This window comes from Dipteris shenzhenensis, chromosome 17 (assembly GCF_047967505.1).
Source record: "Dipteris shenzhenensis isolate YYH24624 ecotype China chromosome 17, Dip_SZ_1.0, whole genome shotgun sequence".
In the NCBI taxonomy this organism is placed as follows: Eukaryota; Viridiplantae; Streptophyta; class Polypodiopsida; order Gleicheniales; family Dipteridaceae; genus Dipteris; species Dipteris shenzhenensis.
Genome location: NC_141612.1, coordinates 41,675,320 through 41,692,198, shown reverse-complemented (window position 1 = coordinate 41,692,198; position 16,879 = coordinate 41,675,320). Strand labels below are relative to the sequence as shown.

Genomic DNA, 16,879 nt, shown 5'->3' with positions numbered 1-16,879 from the left:
GATGGCCAAGGTTCGATGGGACTTTTGTACACTCTAAAAAAAGGAGGGATGAGTGGGCATTGTCGATATTGAATGGTAAGCTGCAAGGTTCATGGGAAAGTGGATATTAAGTGTAGTAAAGAATATGGATACCTACTAGTCCTTTCTTCTTAAGAACCACCTCCTACACTAGACCAACTAGGTGTAAGACTTGGAAGGACTACCACGAGCTTTTAGCCTTGTGTGGATCCCTATGCAACAAAAAGGTCAAAATGCAAAGAAATTTGGAAAGTGTAACCCTAGATTTAATGCTCTACTTTGTGACATTGTATTTAATGACAACGTTAGCTTTGAGTTTGGTGGAATCGAAGTCATGGACTTGAATTTGACATGTCATTAGTTATATGCCCCGCAGTTGGATGTTCAATTTCATGTCAACACTTTTGGATCTTAGCTTCCATGTCAAGGAACCTAAAATTTATCTTCCACAATAGTCATCTGGATGTCAAACTCCACATCAACAATTAGACCCTCGCAACATGCTCAGATACCGAGCTTTACATTATCCATCTAGACCCTTCATCTCGAATTTCATTCTAGATACCAAACCTTACATCAGTAACTTGGATCCTTGATCACCAACTTCAATATTCAAATCGATTTTTGGATTCTTTCTTGGATTCTATGTTCTTGATAGACTAGATCCAAGGATAGATCTTGGATCTTTTGTTCCATTTAAGCTTTTTAACTTCCTTACAAAAAATTTCCCAATACTCACTCCAAATCCCCATCTTCTTTCTAGACCTCTCTTTTGGACCTTCTTTTCAAATTATTTTTGGATTCTTGGCACTAGAGTGACACTTCTATTTTTGAATATATTTCCCGATTTCTTGTTTCCATGTTTGGATGCGTTTCTTGATTCCTTGTTTCGATTCCGACATAGCTTCAGCTCTAGTTTCACTATTTTTCAAATCTCAAACCTTGTACATTTCAAGCTGGGCACTTTAGGTTTGAGGCTCATGATATTTCCTTTATGGATCCTCGGATTTCCTTTTTCGATACCATGCATCCATGCACTTGATTTTAAGGGCATTCACCTCTGACACTCCACCTCCGACATAGTCCATTGAGGCAGTGCAATACTTCTAGCATCTAGCCTCCGACGTGCTATGACATCTCTATGAAGCACTCCACGCTCCATCTGGTAGAAGTATTACCCAAAGTTTTAAGTTTCATTAGCTTACATGCTACCAACAATGTGTACTAAGTATCTAGAATAATTATCTCTGTTCTTAGCTTTCAATGTCTAGTCCTATCCCTCCGGTTCTCAACCTAGAATCATTTCCAAAGCTTCATTGTTTACCTCTTGTCGTTCTACTTCTCAACTTTGGACTTACTACCAAAGTTCCTTGGGGTAATCCAAGCCACATTTAAAAAACCCATATAAAATTTTACGTTTTTTTACATAATTGTTTCCCCTCCTCGATCCATATACATGTAATCTGAATTTAAAAGTCTCCTCTCTACATGTGCATACGATAATTATATAATATAAGTATTTTAATCCCCTCAAATTCTTGCAAATAAAAAAATCCTCTTCTATTAATGAAACTACTATATTTTTTCCTATAGAGTTATCACCTACAGTAGAGTTCCAACTCTCAAACTCTGTAATTGCTTGGGACTATGTGCATGAAATCTTGATATAATCACCTTATGGACTCATTTGAAGCAATAATTACAATGGAGGGCATGAACCACTCACCTCCATAGGTTTGCAATATTTATCCTAAATGCATCTATAGTAAAGCCACATAAAATTTTCTAGTACTAGGCATATGAAGTAGAAAATAAACACCTTTTAATTCATCAATTATTTGCTTCCAAGAGAACAATTGTCTAAATACATTGGAAGTACATCTCCTTATTAGTATCCTAAAGTAATCCTAAACAAGAGTGACACTTCATGAATGGAGGCTCGATTGTCACTTTATCATTCCTAATACTATTGGAATAATTGCTTGGCATCTCCTCATTATCTTGCTTCCATATTTTGTCATGTTACATTTTATTGATATATCCATGATCCAAAAGAAGCTTTCACATATTCCATCATTGGGAGGGATCTTCTCATCCTTTTGGGCTTCTTCAAACTTGATTGCTACTTGAAATAGACTTCAAACTTGATTGCTACTTGAAATATATCTACCTCCCCCCATTAGGATGATATTCATTTTAGGCAACCCTTAATGTCCTAAGTGATTCTCTACGTCCAAGTACATGGATCACATGGCTTTTGGCTGCAAGGGTTGATCAAAACTTGGACTTTTTGTCCTCACTGCACATATTCATGGTTTTTATACCCCAATCATGGATTACTTGAGCTCTCTTCAACCAAGGTTTCCTTAAAAGAGGGAATACCCATTCGCTTCCATGGCAATCCCTATTTAACTGAGCATGTAATACAAACCTCTAATCTTGATGCACACATGTTGTAGCATGCCTCTAGGTATGACGGTAGATGATTGGCCATTTGTTCCCAAAAGGATCATGGCCTCAATGGATTCACAACCTGAGCTTGTTGGCTAATGGTTCCAAGATTACGTTCACTTTAGAATTGCCATTAATTATCATCCTTTTGACAGTTGTATTCTTAATCTTCACCAAGATCACTTGTATCACACTTCCAACGTCATCTGTGATTGGTATGGCAATAGAATTGTCCATTATTTGTGTTCCTTTATGGAACTACTATTTGAAGAAATGTCAATGATAGAGCATCATTTGAAGCACCTGCCCTATGCTCAAGGAAATCTTGAGTTGTTCAAAGTATTCCCTTGCAACATGGGCAATGGTATCTTGGTCATTTTCTTCGTCTTTCTTGCCTATATTAACGTTCCTATTTCACCTGCTCGGCTACCCATATTCGGTGCTTCTTCATGCAATTAGTCCTTGCTACAAGAGTTGGGTGCTTCTACTAGTTGGTCAATTCTAAACTCGAGCCTCAATGATCCTTGTTCTATGATGGTCTTTACACCAATTCCATTATTGCCTCCTCTTTGACTAAACTCGATGGTCTCAACACATTAAAAAGCAATTGGGATGCTACTCAATCTCCATTTATGTTTGCTTCCATTCATGCCTTTGATTTCTCTATCCACACCAAATACGTTTCTATTGGCTCAGCTCCTTGAGAGTGGGTTACCACATTGTCACTTGTTATCAAAAGCACGAGAACTATAAGCACTAGATCACATTTAATACCCGTATTTACTTTGTAGTGCTCACATTTACTTCTCAACGATTTCACATGCCCATGCCATAGTTCATATATCGTCCATTCTTGTCTTAAAACTCAATTCTGGGTAGCTCTCTTTGGCACCGTTCTCATCTCCCATGACTTTTAGGCAACTGATGTTCTCTTGTTTTTTAAACCAACTTGCCTCATCACTATGGCTAATGTTCACACAAGCATTGCAAAACTTGGCCTAACACTACCATCATGCTCCCAAAGATGAGATCGACAAGGGTCGTTTGGATGTCACACCACCTCCTAATTTCCTCTGCTGGAACCTTCTTGTGCCCTCTTCTCTTTTCCTTTCTTTTGGTGCTCAAGTTCACTACTTGCCCTTGCTGATCCTCATGCTCTAGATTAAGTGCATCCTTGTGAGGTCTTGGATGTCTGATTGAGGAGCTATTACATGTGCTGCTACATCAAATTGCATTGTTGTACACGCATCAAACTTCAAACAGTGAGTAAATCTAAACTTCATAAGCCACCACAGGTAGGTAACACACATAGTAGCTCACGATTTCGAGTAAATAGTTCTTCCCTTGTAGACACCATCAATTTCACAACGTTTAAGGTCCACTCATGGTAGCCAAATATTAGAGGTCCTCTATCCCCATGAGCATAGACACCTTAGAAAAGAAGCCATGACTATCTTTGACTCTTGCTCAAGGAGAGGGAAGAAAATCCCACTACCTTTTACTTATCACATTTGTGAGCTCAACTGTGTGATCGTGCCTAATTTCCTTAATCAAGCTGGCCATTTAGAGAATCTCGTGCCTCTATGTCCCTATGCCTTTAGTGTCTGATATAAATTGAACAAGCGCTTGGTCATTTATGACTACCTAACAAATGTCGTAACAATGCTCAACTACATCTTGATGACACCATTTGCATTGAGATAAGCAAATCATTAAGCCTAAAATAAACAAGAGAGAAAAGTGAATACGATTAATGTGCAAAGGACGTTCCATTCATGCAATTCAAAGTTACGATTACATCATTCACACTGCACTCAGGCTCTTCTTAACTTTTGGCAGCTTAAATCCCATATTACTTCGCACTCATGGCACACTCTCTTTACTCCTCTCTCAAAAGTCTTCCAAAGGAGGTTACAAGCACACCCATAAGGATCTGGCTGGTAAATCGCACATCTGTCTTGAGCCACACACTTTAGCTCATAGTTAACAGATGGGTGAATTAAATGTAGGCATTAAAAGATATTAATGCCCTCGTAATGTACATAAGGGTGAAATAATGTCCTTGCCTTGCCTAACTCGACTAATTTTAGTACAAGATGCCTCATTTCTCAGAAAATGGCTGAGAATCACCCAAAGGTAAACTGTCTTTTCACATTCAGATCTATTACATGAAAAGGATACAGCCTACTGATCCAGGGCCAGGAATCCAAAAGATTGTGTATACATACATGCTGACGGGGAATGCATACAAACAGTGTATAGAGAACCGCCTAAGAGCTAGCAATCATAGGTAGAATAAAAGATCTGGACATTATCTGAATAACATTTTCAGCTCCTCTATCCTAGCAGACCGAACTTCCTGATTTGTAAGCGCTCCAGCAATCATGCGCTGCTTCCGAGCTTGGACCTGCTGCATTCTCTCCTCCACAGTACCCTGCTTCAGAAAAGCAAATCATTGTCCTTGCACCATGACTATCCCTTGGTCTAGTAGTCCAGGTCCAGAGATTGTAAAAGACTAAATACATAAATAATCTCATGATACCTTGGTTATGAAACGCTTAATCTGCACCTTCCTTGTTTGGCCAATCCTATGTATACGCATTATGGCCTGCTCTTCAACAGCTGGATTCCACCAGGGATCCTTCACAGATAGAAGACCAACTTGCTATCATAATGCCCACATACAAAAGAACCGACTTCATAACAGTACTTTCAAATTTTAGCAGCCATTACCATAAGAAAAGCATTTGAGGCAGCTGTCAAGTTGATACCCACACCTCCAGCCTTTAGTGAGAGAAGCATCACCTGCATCAAGGACATTTAACTTTTAAGGGGGGAAAAAAAAATCTTTCAATTAAAAGAAAACTTCTAAGGAAAAAAAAGGTAAGACATCACAGCAAAAATGTAACCAGCAATCAGCTCCAATGAAAGGTCCTACCCTTATTTTTGCATCATGTTTGAAATCACTGATTACTTTCTCCCGCTGTTGCTGTGTAAGTGTTCCATCCAAGCGTACAAAGGTGACATTTTTCCTGTTAATACGTTACCCTTCAGAAGTTGTACTATTGCAAAAGGCAGCTTAATTCAACTATTACTCCGACATGCATCAATTTCCTCCAACAGGGGAGAAAATTTCAAAGCTTATGAATAGGAGGTTGTCTGACGTGTATACAATATGATATATTTATTTATTTTATTTTTTCCAAAAGAGAGCTAAATATGATAGATTTAGATAGCCTTTACAAAGAAAGGTTAAACAATAAAGTCCTTTCAGTGCACACAAACATTAAGGATGGGAGGTGCATTGGCAGGAAATAATCAAATGGCACAATATGTAGATTCAACAATATACCTCTTGAGAGGTATCTGCAAAAGATCCAAAAATGCTGTCCACTGACTGAAAACGACACTTTTTGCTTCAGTTGACTCCAGTGCTTCCAATTCTTGCATGAGGGCTGATATCTTTGAGGAATCTGACCAATTCCTCTCAACATCGATCTGAAATCGGCTTTCTGCCGGTGCAGTGATGATATCTTGTCTGCTCATAGCTTGCCTGAAGTCAAAAGTCATCCGATCAATTGTGAATTCAGATCTCTTATAACATCGATAGCTTCCTTAAAAACTTCAATAATATCCACTCGGCTAAGTTATAATCAAGTTATTTGGATTAGTTTGGATATACATACATACACACTTTTTTTACCCTTTGGTATGAAGCAATATTCATTAGGAAAAGTATACGTTCAAAGATGTCTCAAAACAAAATAGCTACCACTTAGAACTACAAGCAGTAATAAAAGACTTCTAACTGGGCCAAAGGAAGGTCTCCAGGAGAATGTGCATCCTGGAGAGATCGATGCAAGGAGGGATAGAAGAAATGACAAATATCTAACCGAGAGTGCTCGTACAGTATCTAGGACCGTAAGCTTCCTCTCAAGCATCGTGTTTCTTATGGCGATCTTTGGTGGGGGCCTTACCGCTTGGATCTTTATTGGCTGCCAGACGTATAGCCTCCTCGGCATGCCCTGTCTGTTTGCATCCTAGGGAGTCTATGCAGCATCTTTTCTGGACTTGTCATGCCGCTCGTGATTTTCTTCCCAAGCTGAGAGCTGATCTTCGTGCTGGTTTTCTGGAAATGTCCTTCGGCAGGAAGTTTTGGTTTTTTGGCGCGCACGCGCGCACACACACACACACATATGGTAATGACATGATACTTGATTCCTTGCACCATATACTTGAAGTACAATGAAATATAATACGAACGTTGGTTCTCTTAAGGAAAATGTCCACCGACCCTTCCGAGGTCATGTTATCTCGGCTTGAGCATAACACAAATGCTTTGTGAATTTCAGCCAATACCTCGTCTTGAGATTCATGATAGCCTCAAAGACTGGGTTCTCCGATCAAATGATCGTGCTTGCCGTGCATTACCATTAGCTGACATCATGGTGGCATCTTTGTATCAGATTGATGCCTTCCCCTTGAGTTTCTTCTCGTGCTCATCGCATTTGGTCTATGACGCACTCCTCTTGGTGGAGGCAGACAAGATTGCAGCACATTTGGGATTCCAAACTTCCTCTTCAACAGAAGTTCCTTTTATGGTGGGTTATGCTTGGGGTTCTTCCCTTTGGACAACTTTTGGCTCATTGTCATAATGCTCCTACCACTTGTCGATGATGTTTGTCTATACAGGAGTCTATGCGTCATCTGTTTTGGCACTGCCCAGAGTCCCGTGATTTCTTGCTTTTATTACAGCAGCGGATATAGGCTCGTTTCCCCAGTGCATCTTTTGGCAGGAATTTTTGTTGCTTGTCTTTCAGCCTATGCGGCAAGGATTTGATACTGTTTTATAATTTATGGGGTTCGTTATTGGGTGCTATGGACTCTATGGAATGACCGCAATCATCGAGTCTTTGGTGATCCTTCTCTTGCCAAATATCAATTCTTCCAAACATCTGTGAGACAATCGTTTTATGATTTCTTACATGCTCATTAATTGTTGTCCAACCCGGTGGCGTTGTTGAGCAAAAATTAACAGCAATATATTTCGCAATAGAACAGCAATATATTGTTATTTCACTAAACCAGTCTTGTGGTTGGAACATCATGCAACCGTGGTGGCTACTTCAGCTCAATCACCAGTTATGTGATATACAGCCAACTTGAAACATTGCCATTGTCCACAAATAAAACTCAGAGCATATAACTTCACTGCATAGCATCATTGAACCATTTAAGACAAGGGAGGCTAGAATGCCCCTACTCAAAAGCATGAAGAGTGACACATGTTGGCCCCAACACTCGGCGCCCCTTGCAGTATTTATTTAATTACTGGTTAGCTCAAATACAAAGGGACTCCCTTCAAGAGCTCACCCGCAGGTGCAACCCAGTACAATGCCAACCCGTGGCTGTGCTAGTGACCAACTCCCAGTGCTATTCTCTTGGTTCTTTTCAATAGTCATGCATAACACAAGTAGAACAACCTGACAGCATACCAAGCAGTGCATTCTCATATATCCAAGCCATTACTGAGCCCAAGGCTAGCCACTGCACCCCCAGGAAGAGAGTATCACAACCAGTGCCCCAATCCTCTCCGGGGCCAACGGCAAGGCATCCAACCTTGCAGAAACTCAGTAAGAATGACAATAGCATAGAGTAGAAAGAGAAGATGAGAATCGAGCCAACAGAAAGAGCCTGTTTCAGCCCGGAACAGCTCCAGAAGTAGGTTGAATAGCAAACAGCAAACTCTGGTAGGAGGGAGCTGCCTATGAGTGTCTTCCAGCACCGGAAAAGATCAAGAAAGATAGGGTTCAAGAAAGCTGGAACAGATCCGCCATGATTGCGACCACCAGAATGGTGATTCCAGCCCACCAGCAACTCTGTTATCAGAGCGCCTTGCACCAGCCAGGAGCAAGAAGATAGGCGTCCAAGAATATGGCTTCAGAATCAAGAAAGGAAGACTTTTGTCACGAAGAAAGTTGAGAAAAGCTCCAAAAGTGGCCCAGAATGGAGGCGTCTTGGTCCAAGAAGCATGCTAGCAGCAGAGAGCACCAAGGGGGGGAGCACCAAAGCTTGAATCGACTACAGCCAGCAAGAGGGAGGCTGCAAAAATCTGCCATCTTTAGAATGAGGCTCCAAGGGCTTCCAGGGGTGACACCTAGGTGCCACAAGGCAAGCAAAGAGGCCACGCACAGACACATGTACAAAATGAGGCGTGGGATTTTAATGCCCCTAGGGGAGTCAGATGGCACACCATGACCCTAATGCTTGGGAGCCAATGACCCTAGTTTGTAGGATCTCTAGGGGGTCAATTTTTAAAGAATGACCCCACTGAACCAAACCAATAACCTTAGAAATTGGAACCACTCTAATAGCACTAGGAGTTGCACTTATTGCACATAAAATCATAGGTACCTTTTGGGCATTAACTAAGGCCCCTAGCCTGGTACCCTAGGCTAAATTCAGTGACAGTTAGTTTAGACACTTCACCATCACCACCACGTCCCCGTGACACATGGTAGCTGATTTCTTCACCTTACCTCCTGCTCTCTGGCTTTTTCTCAGATGTGGCCTTAATGTTGAGCACCAACAATCTAGGTGATGTCCAGAGGGTTAAGTATTGATTCTCAAACATCCAGCTTGTGAACTCAAATAGTTTTGTTATGTGAGAACATGGCACACCTTCATCTACAAGAAAGACTCCCAAACAAATCTCGAAGGGGTATCTGATCATCTATGATGGATCCCAGACCACTTGATGCATCATGTCAAGCATACTAAACCATAGAAAAAGCACAGAATGATCTTTACAGCACCAAGACTATATCCACCTGAGAGCTACTGTGTTAAGATTTGTGTAATTGGGTTAGGCCTTTACTTAAAAACAGAACAAGCAGCTGGGTGTCCTGTTCGGATTTTTTATGTTATAATGATTTTAAACAGTTATGTAGCTCCACTCAATGTGTTCCATACCACCCACACGCCCACATGCTGTTACGCTCTAGCCGAGGTAGCATGACCTCGGAAGAATCAGTCGACATTTCCCTTATAGGATCTATTTTTGTAATCTATGTGTTTGCGCTTTATGTAAATGATCGGGAGGGATTAATGTCAAGGTCCTAGGTGAGGGCTGATAGCACCAGACTAGATAGATCTGAGACCAGGGGCCTAGTGCAAAGAATGTGCCTAGGGGCAAGGAATTAAATGCATCCCAAGAGAGGGGTGAAATGTTGCATTAGAAAGGCCCTATATGGATGACATGTGGCATCTAGATCTATCTAGGGATTTGGGGTCTGTCAAAGCTTGAGAGAGAAGGGGAGAATAAATGGATTTACGTGATTTTGAGACAGCTCTCTCTCTCTTGCTGTGAAGCTTTGGCAGTTTGGCTGGGTGGAAGATTAAGGTGCTACTCCCGTGATCGGAACTAGAGACTAGGATAGTAAATAGTGGTAACAATTTGGTATCAGAGCGGAAGGTTGGAAGGAGAGGAAGAATCGACGGACGGTAGTTGGTGACGACGAGGTCTGCGACAGTGCGGCGCTCACGTGGACCCACGAACGGGCTGTTGGAGCGATTCGACGAAGTTAATTTGTGAGATGTAGCGCAGGAACGTGGGGACCTACGAATTGGCGGGGTGCTGGATTACTTCAAGGGCAAGGATCCGTCTGAGGATCGCGTGAGCTGGTATCACCGGACCTGACGGAGCTTCTTTGAAAAGGAAGCGAACGAAGAAAATGGTGGAGAGCGACGCAGGATAAGCAGATGGGCGACGAGCTTTGTTAAAGCTACGTAATTGGAGCAGATTTGCCATTTTTACGCACGCGTCCGAAAGGGTGCCTAGGCACTCGAAGGATCGCCAGGCGTGGAGCGCAGACCCATGTCACGACGCCCTTCGTGGATTTAACGGAGACGTGGTGGCTGACGATTGGCTTCGGGTAACATTGGTGTGGGCATCGCTGAAGGCACGGCGCCGATCGGTGAATTACAGACTACAAAGGGTAGACTAAGCCCGTAGGTTGATAGCGGACCGTACGTGCAGGCTGCAAGCAGCAGGATTCGAATTCCAGGGGGCCTTCTATCTATTTTCCCTTTTGGTTTTGGATCAGAATTCATAGACCAGGAAGGCTCTTTGTCATTTCTGTCGATTCTATGTTTTTTTCCTGGTTTGGTTTGCTGATACTCCGTTTGCGTGAAAAGTGACAAGTATGCATAGAATATGATGCTGTAACAAGGACAGATTGTGCTTGAGACTATGCCGGTATACTTGAGTTATTTGCAGAAATTTCCCTAGTATAGGGAAAGGCGGGATTGAATATATATGCCTGTGTCAAATACGTAATTAGTGTGCATGTCAGGTTGCAGGAATTCCCTAGTATAGGGAATTGTGTTCAGAGTGTCAGTTTGTGATTACAGTGTTCTAAGGGTGTTTCAAAAAAAAAAAAAAAAAAAAAAAACCCCAAAACAAAACACCTACTGAACAAATGGAAGCAGAAGAAGGAGCTTCTAGGAGGGACCCTGGTGAATCAGGAGTCCGGCCGACCCAGCAGGGATCGCGCCCAGTAGCTCATACGTTATCTGGCAGGATTGCATTGCTGGAAGATGCCTTGCAACAGTTGTTAGCACAGCAGTTACAAGCCAATGCAGGGCAGTCCGAACTTAGGAGAGCACTCCAGAGTATGTCTGCCAGACCTTCTCGAGAGGAGAAGGGAAAGGCTCCGATGGAACCGGAGTCTAGTGTCCATACGGTCGAGCCTAGGAAGGCTAAAGTGCCAAATATTGCTAATTACAGACCGGAAAAGTATTCTGGTCGGATGAACGACCGTAGCTCCGATGTCATTGAGACCTGGCTACACAAATGGGACGAGGCGTTCGCCATTTGTGAGATCAGAAATGACATCAAAAAGATCCGCGAGGCCACCCATATGTTTAGTGAGGCGGCGGATCGGTGGTGGATTAAACAACAAAAAGACGGTATAGCATCCACTACCTGGGAGGGGTTTAAAAGAGAATTCAGGAAACACTTCTTACCTCCTGACGAGGCATCCCGAGCTTGGGATCAATATAGGAACCTGCGTCAGAGAAATTTATCAGTGGCAGAATACACTGATAAGTTTCGGGAGAGTGTAATGAAGGTTGACGAACCCCTGCCTCAATCAATCCAAGTGAAAGATTTCATATTTGGATTGAATGACCGAATAAAAATGGAAGTTCGGGCTAAGTACGCGAACACGCTAGATGATGCAATAGCTATAGCCTTGAACTACGAGGATGCCAAGGGCAGCAAGCCAAGTGGGTTTGCACAGGTCGGAACCCAGTATGGGTATCCGAAGAAATCTCGGTTTAAGAAGAAGTGGACTAGTAAAGGGAGTGGTTCGCAGCCGAGTGGTCAAGCCAAGCAGGCGAGACCGGCTGAAACTCCCAAACCAAGTACCACCATTGGAGTGAAGAGAAAAGTAACTCCAATGGCAGCCCGGGCTTGGTCTAAGTCTCCCTTGAACCCGGAACAAAGGGAAAAAGCGAGGAGGGAAGGCTTATGCTTTGGTTGCCTTCAACCTCATCAGTGGAGAGATTGTCCACGTAATAAAGATCGTCGGATGGCTGAGATGGTGATCTCAGAGTGCGACGTGGAGATGCAGGGAAGTCCCAGAGCGGAAGAGATGCAGATTCAGCTAGCGGGATCTTCTCAGAGGTTAGTACCTTGTTTGTTCTGTGTGTCTGTTACTAAGTTAGTGACGAGTGCACCTGATAACATCCTATCTAAGCCCGCAGCAACGGGGTATACAGCCTTCAATGATACGGAGTTAATCAAAATGAAAGGGCAAGTGGCCAGTCATGATGTCATTGTGTTGTTTGACTCAGCGTCAACTCACAATGTGATTAACTCCAAGCTCGTGAAGAGGCTGAAATTAAAGACAAGTCCATCTGACTATGCGTACACAGTCAGGATGGCAGATGGAAGTTCAACTGAAGTATGGGACCAAAGGGTTACCCAGTTGGAGCTTCGGATTCAGGACTATGCTGAGAAGCTTGATTTTGAAATGACTAAGCTTGCTCATGCGGATATAGCCCTGGGAATGGCGTGGCATTCTAGGAAGAATCCAGCCATTGATTGGAAAAAGCACGTATATCAATTCAAGATGAATGATGTGCTTTATGTCTTGCGAGGTGAAAGAGATATACCTCAGGGACCGTTGGTTTCCGTGATGGAAATCAGAAAGGCTCAAGTAGAGTTTTTATACCTTTGCACCGCATCGGTAGAGTCGGTGAATGATTCTTCGACCAGCACTGATGTTACGCAAAGTGATGAGATGGCCAAGCTGGCTAATCTTATAACAGAAGAGTTCTCTGAATGCTTTAGGGATGAACTACCTTATGGGTTACCTCCAGAGCGGAAAGTTCAGCATAAGATTGAACTGATCCCGGGGGCAGAACCTGTAAACAGACCTCCCTATAGAATGAATTTTACTGAAGAAGCGGAGGTGCGTAGACAACTGGAAGAATACCTCAAGTTGGGGCAGATTCAACCAAGTTTCTCACCTTTTGCTTCACCAGTGATATTAAAGAGGAAAAAGGATGATACGTTTCGCCTCTGTATAGATTACAGAGCATTAAATAATATCACTGTTAAGCACAGGTATCCGATGGCTCGGATTGATGATTTGCTAGATGCATTACATGGAGCCGTGATTTTCAGCAAGATAGATCTTAAGTGCGGCTATCATCAGATCCGGATTAGAGCCGAGGATGTGCATAAAACCGCTTTTAGGAGCAGGTTTGGTCATTATGAGTTTTTGGTAATGCCCTTCGGACTTACCAATGCTCCAGCGACCTTCGTCATGCTTATGAACGATTTACTACGTCCGTATATCGGAAAGTTCGTAGTACATTTTATTGACGATATCTTGATATTCAGTAAAAGTGTTACTGAGCATCGTGAACACTTAAGAATAGTGTTCAGTACTTTGAGGAAAGCCAGTCTTTACGTGAATAAAAAGAAAACTATACTGTGTATGGTTAGGCTTGAGTACTTAGGGTTCATAATTACTCCACAGGGGGTAGAAATGGATCCGAAGAAAGTGGCTGCGATACTGACTTGGCCAATCCCTCAGAGTCTGACCGCGTTGCGATCATTCTTGGGATTTGTCCAGTTTTATAGAAGGCATATCAAAGGATATTCCGAAATAGTATCGCCATTGACTGATCTGACCTCAGATAAAGTACCTTTTATTTGGGGACAGAATCAACAGGAAAGTTTTAACAAGCTGTGGTCTTAGGACCGGTGTTAAAAATAGTTGATCCCCAGAAACCGTTGTTCCTAGAAACCGATGCAAGTGGCATTGCGGTAGGAGCAGTCCTCCTTCAAGAGGGAAGGCCAGTAGCCTTTGAAAGCAAGAAGCTTTCTCCCTCTCAAAGGAATTGGCCAACTCATGAATTGGAGTTGTATGCTGTTATCCATGCTTTGAAAACATGGAGGCATTATCTGTATGGTTCAGAGTTTTATGTGGATGTAGATCATGATACTCTGAAACATTTTTGTAAACAGCCTGACTTGAGGGGCCGCCAAGCTAGGTGGGCAGAGCTCATGCAGGAGTTTAATTTAACGATTCGGTACCGAAGAGGAAAAGACAATAAGGTGGCTGATGCGTTGTCTCGCATTATGCACAACCTGAGTTTCACGGTATTAGAGAGTGCTCTAATGACCGAGATCAGAGAAACTCAAAAGGTGGACGAGTTTGTCCAGAGCTTATGGCCTAAGGCTCATGTGTTAAAACCCGGGGAAAATGAAAAGGATGACCTGGCATCCAGAAAAGGCCAAACTTATGCAAGATATACCATAAGGGATGGTATGCTAGTTAGAAATGGCAAGGTTGTAGTACCTGGTCAGAATGATCTCAGGCAGAGAGTCATTCGACAATGCCATGATAGCCCGTGTGCGGGACATCCAGGTGTCGCGAAGACATATGATCTCGTGAAGCGAGATTTCTTTTGGCCAAAGATGAAAAAGCATATTCATGAATATGTGACACGGTGTTTCTCGTGTCAAGTAAGTAAGGCCGAGCGGGTGAAGCCACCCGGACTTTTACAGCCCTTGGAAATACCACTAAGTAAGTGGGAGAGCATTTCCATGGATTTTATTGTAGGGCTACCTGCAACACAAGGAGGCTATAATTCTATCCTTGTGGTGGTTGATCGTCTAACCAAGATGGCTCACTTCATTCCGACTAGAGAGTCTATTAGTGCCCCGCAAGTAGCGGATTTGTTTATTAGACACATATTTCGTCTGCATGGATTGCCTAGATCCATAGTGTCAGACAGAGATGTCAGGTTTACCGGTCACTTTTGGACAGCGGTATTTGAGACACTAAGGACTGAGTTGGGAATGAGTAGTGGGGATCATCCTGAGACGGATGGTCAGACGGAGAGAGTCAACCAGACTTTAGAGGATATGCTGAGAGCATATGTGTCATTGAGGCAACATACATGGGACAAGTGGTTGCCATTGTTGGAGTTTGCCTACAATGATAGGAAACATTCATCTACTGGGTTCAGTCCGTTTGAGCTGAACTATGGTTATAGACCAGCCAATCCAACTATAGTTGGAGTACCTCAGAAAGTGCCTAGTGCCGCGAACTTTGTAGTTCAGATGCGGGAGATGCTAGCACTTGCGAGAGCTAACATCCGCCAGGCTATGGATAGAGCCAAGGTGTATGCGGATGAAAATCGGTCTATAAGAGTATTTGAAGAAGGAGAAAAAGTTTTTCTCAGAATTCCTTCGCACTCGAAGTCGTTGACTTCAAGAGAGTGTGCTAAGTTATCACCTCGATACTGTGGGCCGTGGTTAATTCTAAAGAGAATAGGCAGTGTAGCCTATAAATTAGAATTGCCACAGGGGTGTAAGGTGCACCCGGTTTTTCATGTTTCACGTTTAAAGAAATTTTTACATACTGGTGACTCACTAATCGAAGGTGTGGTTTTGTTTCAGGAGATAGAGGATATTGCAAGGCGCAAACCAACAAGAATCCTGGACCGAGGAACAATGCAAATACGAAATCGGAAGATACCCACGGTGTTGGTTGCATGGCATGGTCAGCCTCTATCCGAAGCTACCTGGGAATCCGTATATCAGTTGCGGAGAGTGTTCCCAGACTTTATCATCGAGGACGCTGATGTCTGAAGAGGGAAGGAATGTTACGCTCTAGCCGAGGTAGCATGACCTCGGAAGAATCAGTCGACATTTCCCTTATAGGATCTATTTTTGTAATCTATGTGTTTGCGCTTTATGTAAATGATCGGGAGGGATTAATGTCAAGGTCCTAGGTGAGGGCTGATAGCACCAGACTAGATAGATCTGAGACCAGGGGCCTAGTGCAAAGAATGTGCCTAGGGGCAAGGAATTAAATGCATCCCAAGAGAGGGGTGAAATGTTGCATTAGAAAGGCCCTATATGGATGACATGTGGCATCTAGATCTATCTAGGGATTTGGGGTCTGTCAAAGCTTGAGAGAGAAGGGGAGAATAAATGGATTTACGTGATTTTGAGACAGCTCTCTCTCTCTTGCTGTGAAGCTTTGGCAGTTTGGCTGGGTGGAAGATTAAGGTGCTACTCCCGTGATCGGAACTAGAGACTAGGATAGTAAATAGTGGTAACACATGCACACCCAATTACACACTCCAGCATCAACCACTGCACAGGATTTTATGGTAGAGCATCATTCTCAGTAAACCCTATATGATGAATTTTATCTGTACTTAGTTCTTCTCACTTACTCACATGTAGTGTTTGCACTAAGCCCTACCCAGGTCCCCAACACAGTTTTTCAGACGCCTTTATCACTTTGGGCACAATAGGCCATCTTTTTGGTCTCCATGGGAACATCAATCAATCAATCTCTCTTATACCACCTAAAGGACCTACCTGCATATAGGACAAGAACCATTTGATCCACTGCTCCAGCTTGCAAGCAAGCATTCCCGGCACATGCAATGTGCACATGGTGTCAGGACTGCATCTTCAACTGCTTCAAGGCAAATCGGGCACTCCCCTTTTCCACCTTTACGTATATCTTCAATAACTTCCTGAACGTATGCCTTCCTTGGCACAAAGCCTGCCATTCCTGCCTCTCCGACTTGATGCCCTCCATGAAATAGGCGTTTTGCCAATTTATCCAAGTCAGCATAATCTCCAGTATCACCACGGCTGGTTTGAAAGCAAATATTAGTCAGTTATCAGGATGATATGCCCTGTAAGCCACTGTAAACACAAGGGTATATGACTTATTGGTTACCTCAGTACAAGAAATGGGTGATCACAACATTGCCGTAGCCTTAAAAGCAGCTCAAGAATAGAGGCATAATTATGCAAAACCTTGCCTTGCTCCACAAATTTGTCAAACTTGACCTGTCATCATGC

The 16,879-nt window shown here is 42.9% G+C and overlaps 1 protein-coding gene across 2 annotated transcripts in view; it reads right to left on the bottom strand.

Moving 5' to 3' along the window:
* Positions 1 to 4,294: 4,294 nt before the first annotated feature.
* Positions 4,295 to 16,879, bottom strand: part of LOC147892134 (DNA repair protein RAD5A-like) — a 33,565-nt gene continuing 20,980 nt past the window's right edge. For both annotated transcript variants that reach the window (XM_087387990.1, XM_087387989.1), the window contains exons 16-22: positions 16,755 to 16,867; positions 16,385 to 16,666; positions 5,822 to 6,022; positions 5,408 to 5,501; positions 5,203 to 5,274; positions 5,012 to 5,110; positions 4,295 to 4,903 (exon numbers count right to left, since the gene is read on the bottom strand). In XM_087387990.1, coding sequence (XP_087244116.1) covers positions 4,781 to 4,903; positions 5,012 to 5,110; positions 5,203 to 5,274; positions 5,408 to 5,501; positions 5,822 to 6,022; positions 16,385 to 16,666; positions 16,755 to 16,867 — 984 coding nt within the window. In that variant the 3' untranslated portion in view covers positions 4,295 to 4,780. The remainder of the gene's footprint in view (positions 4,904 to 5,011; positions 5,111 to 5,202; positions 5,275 to 5,407; positions 5,502 to 5,821; positions 6,023 to 16,384; positions 16,667 to 16,754; positions 16,868 to 16,879) is intronic.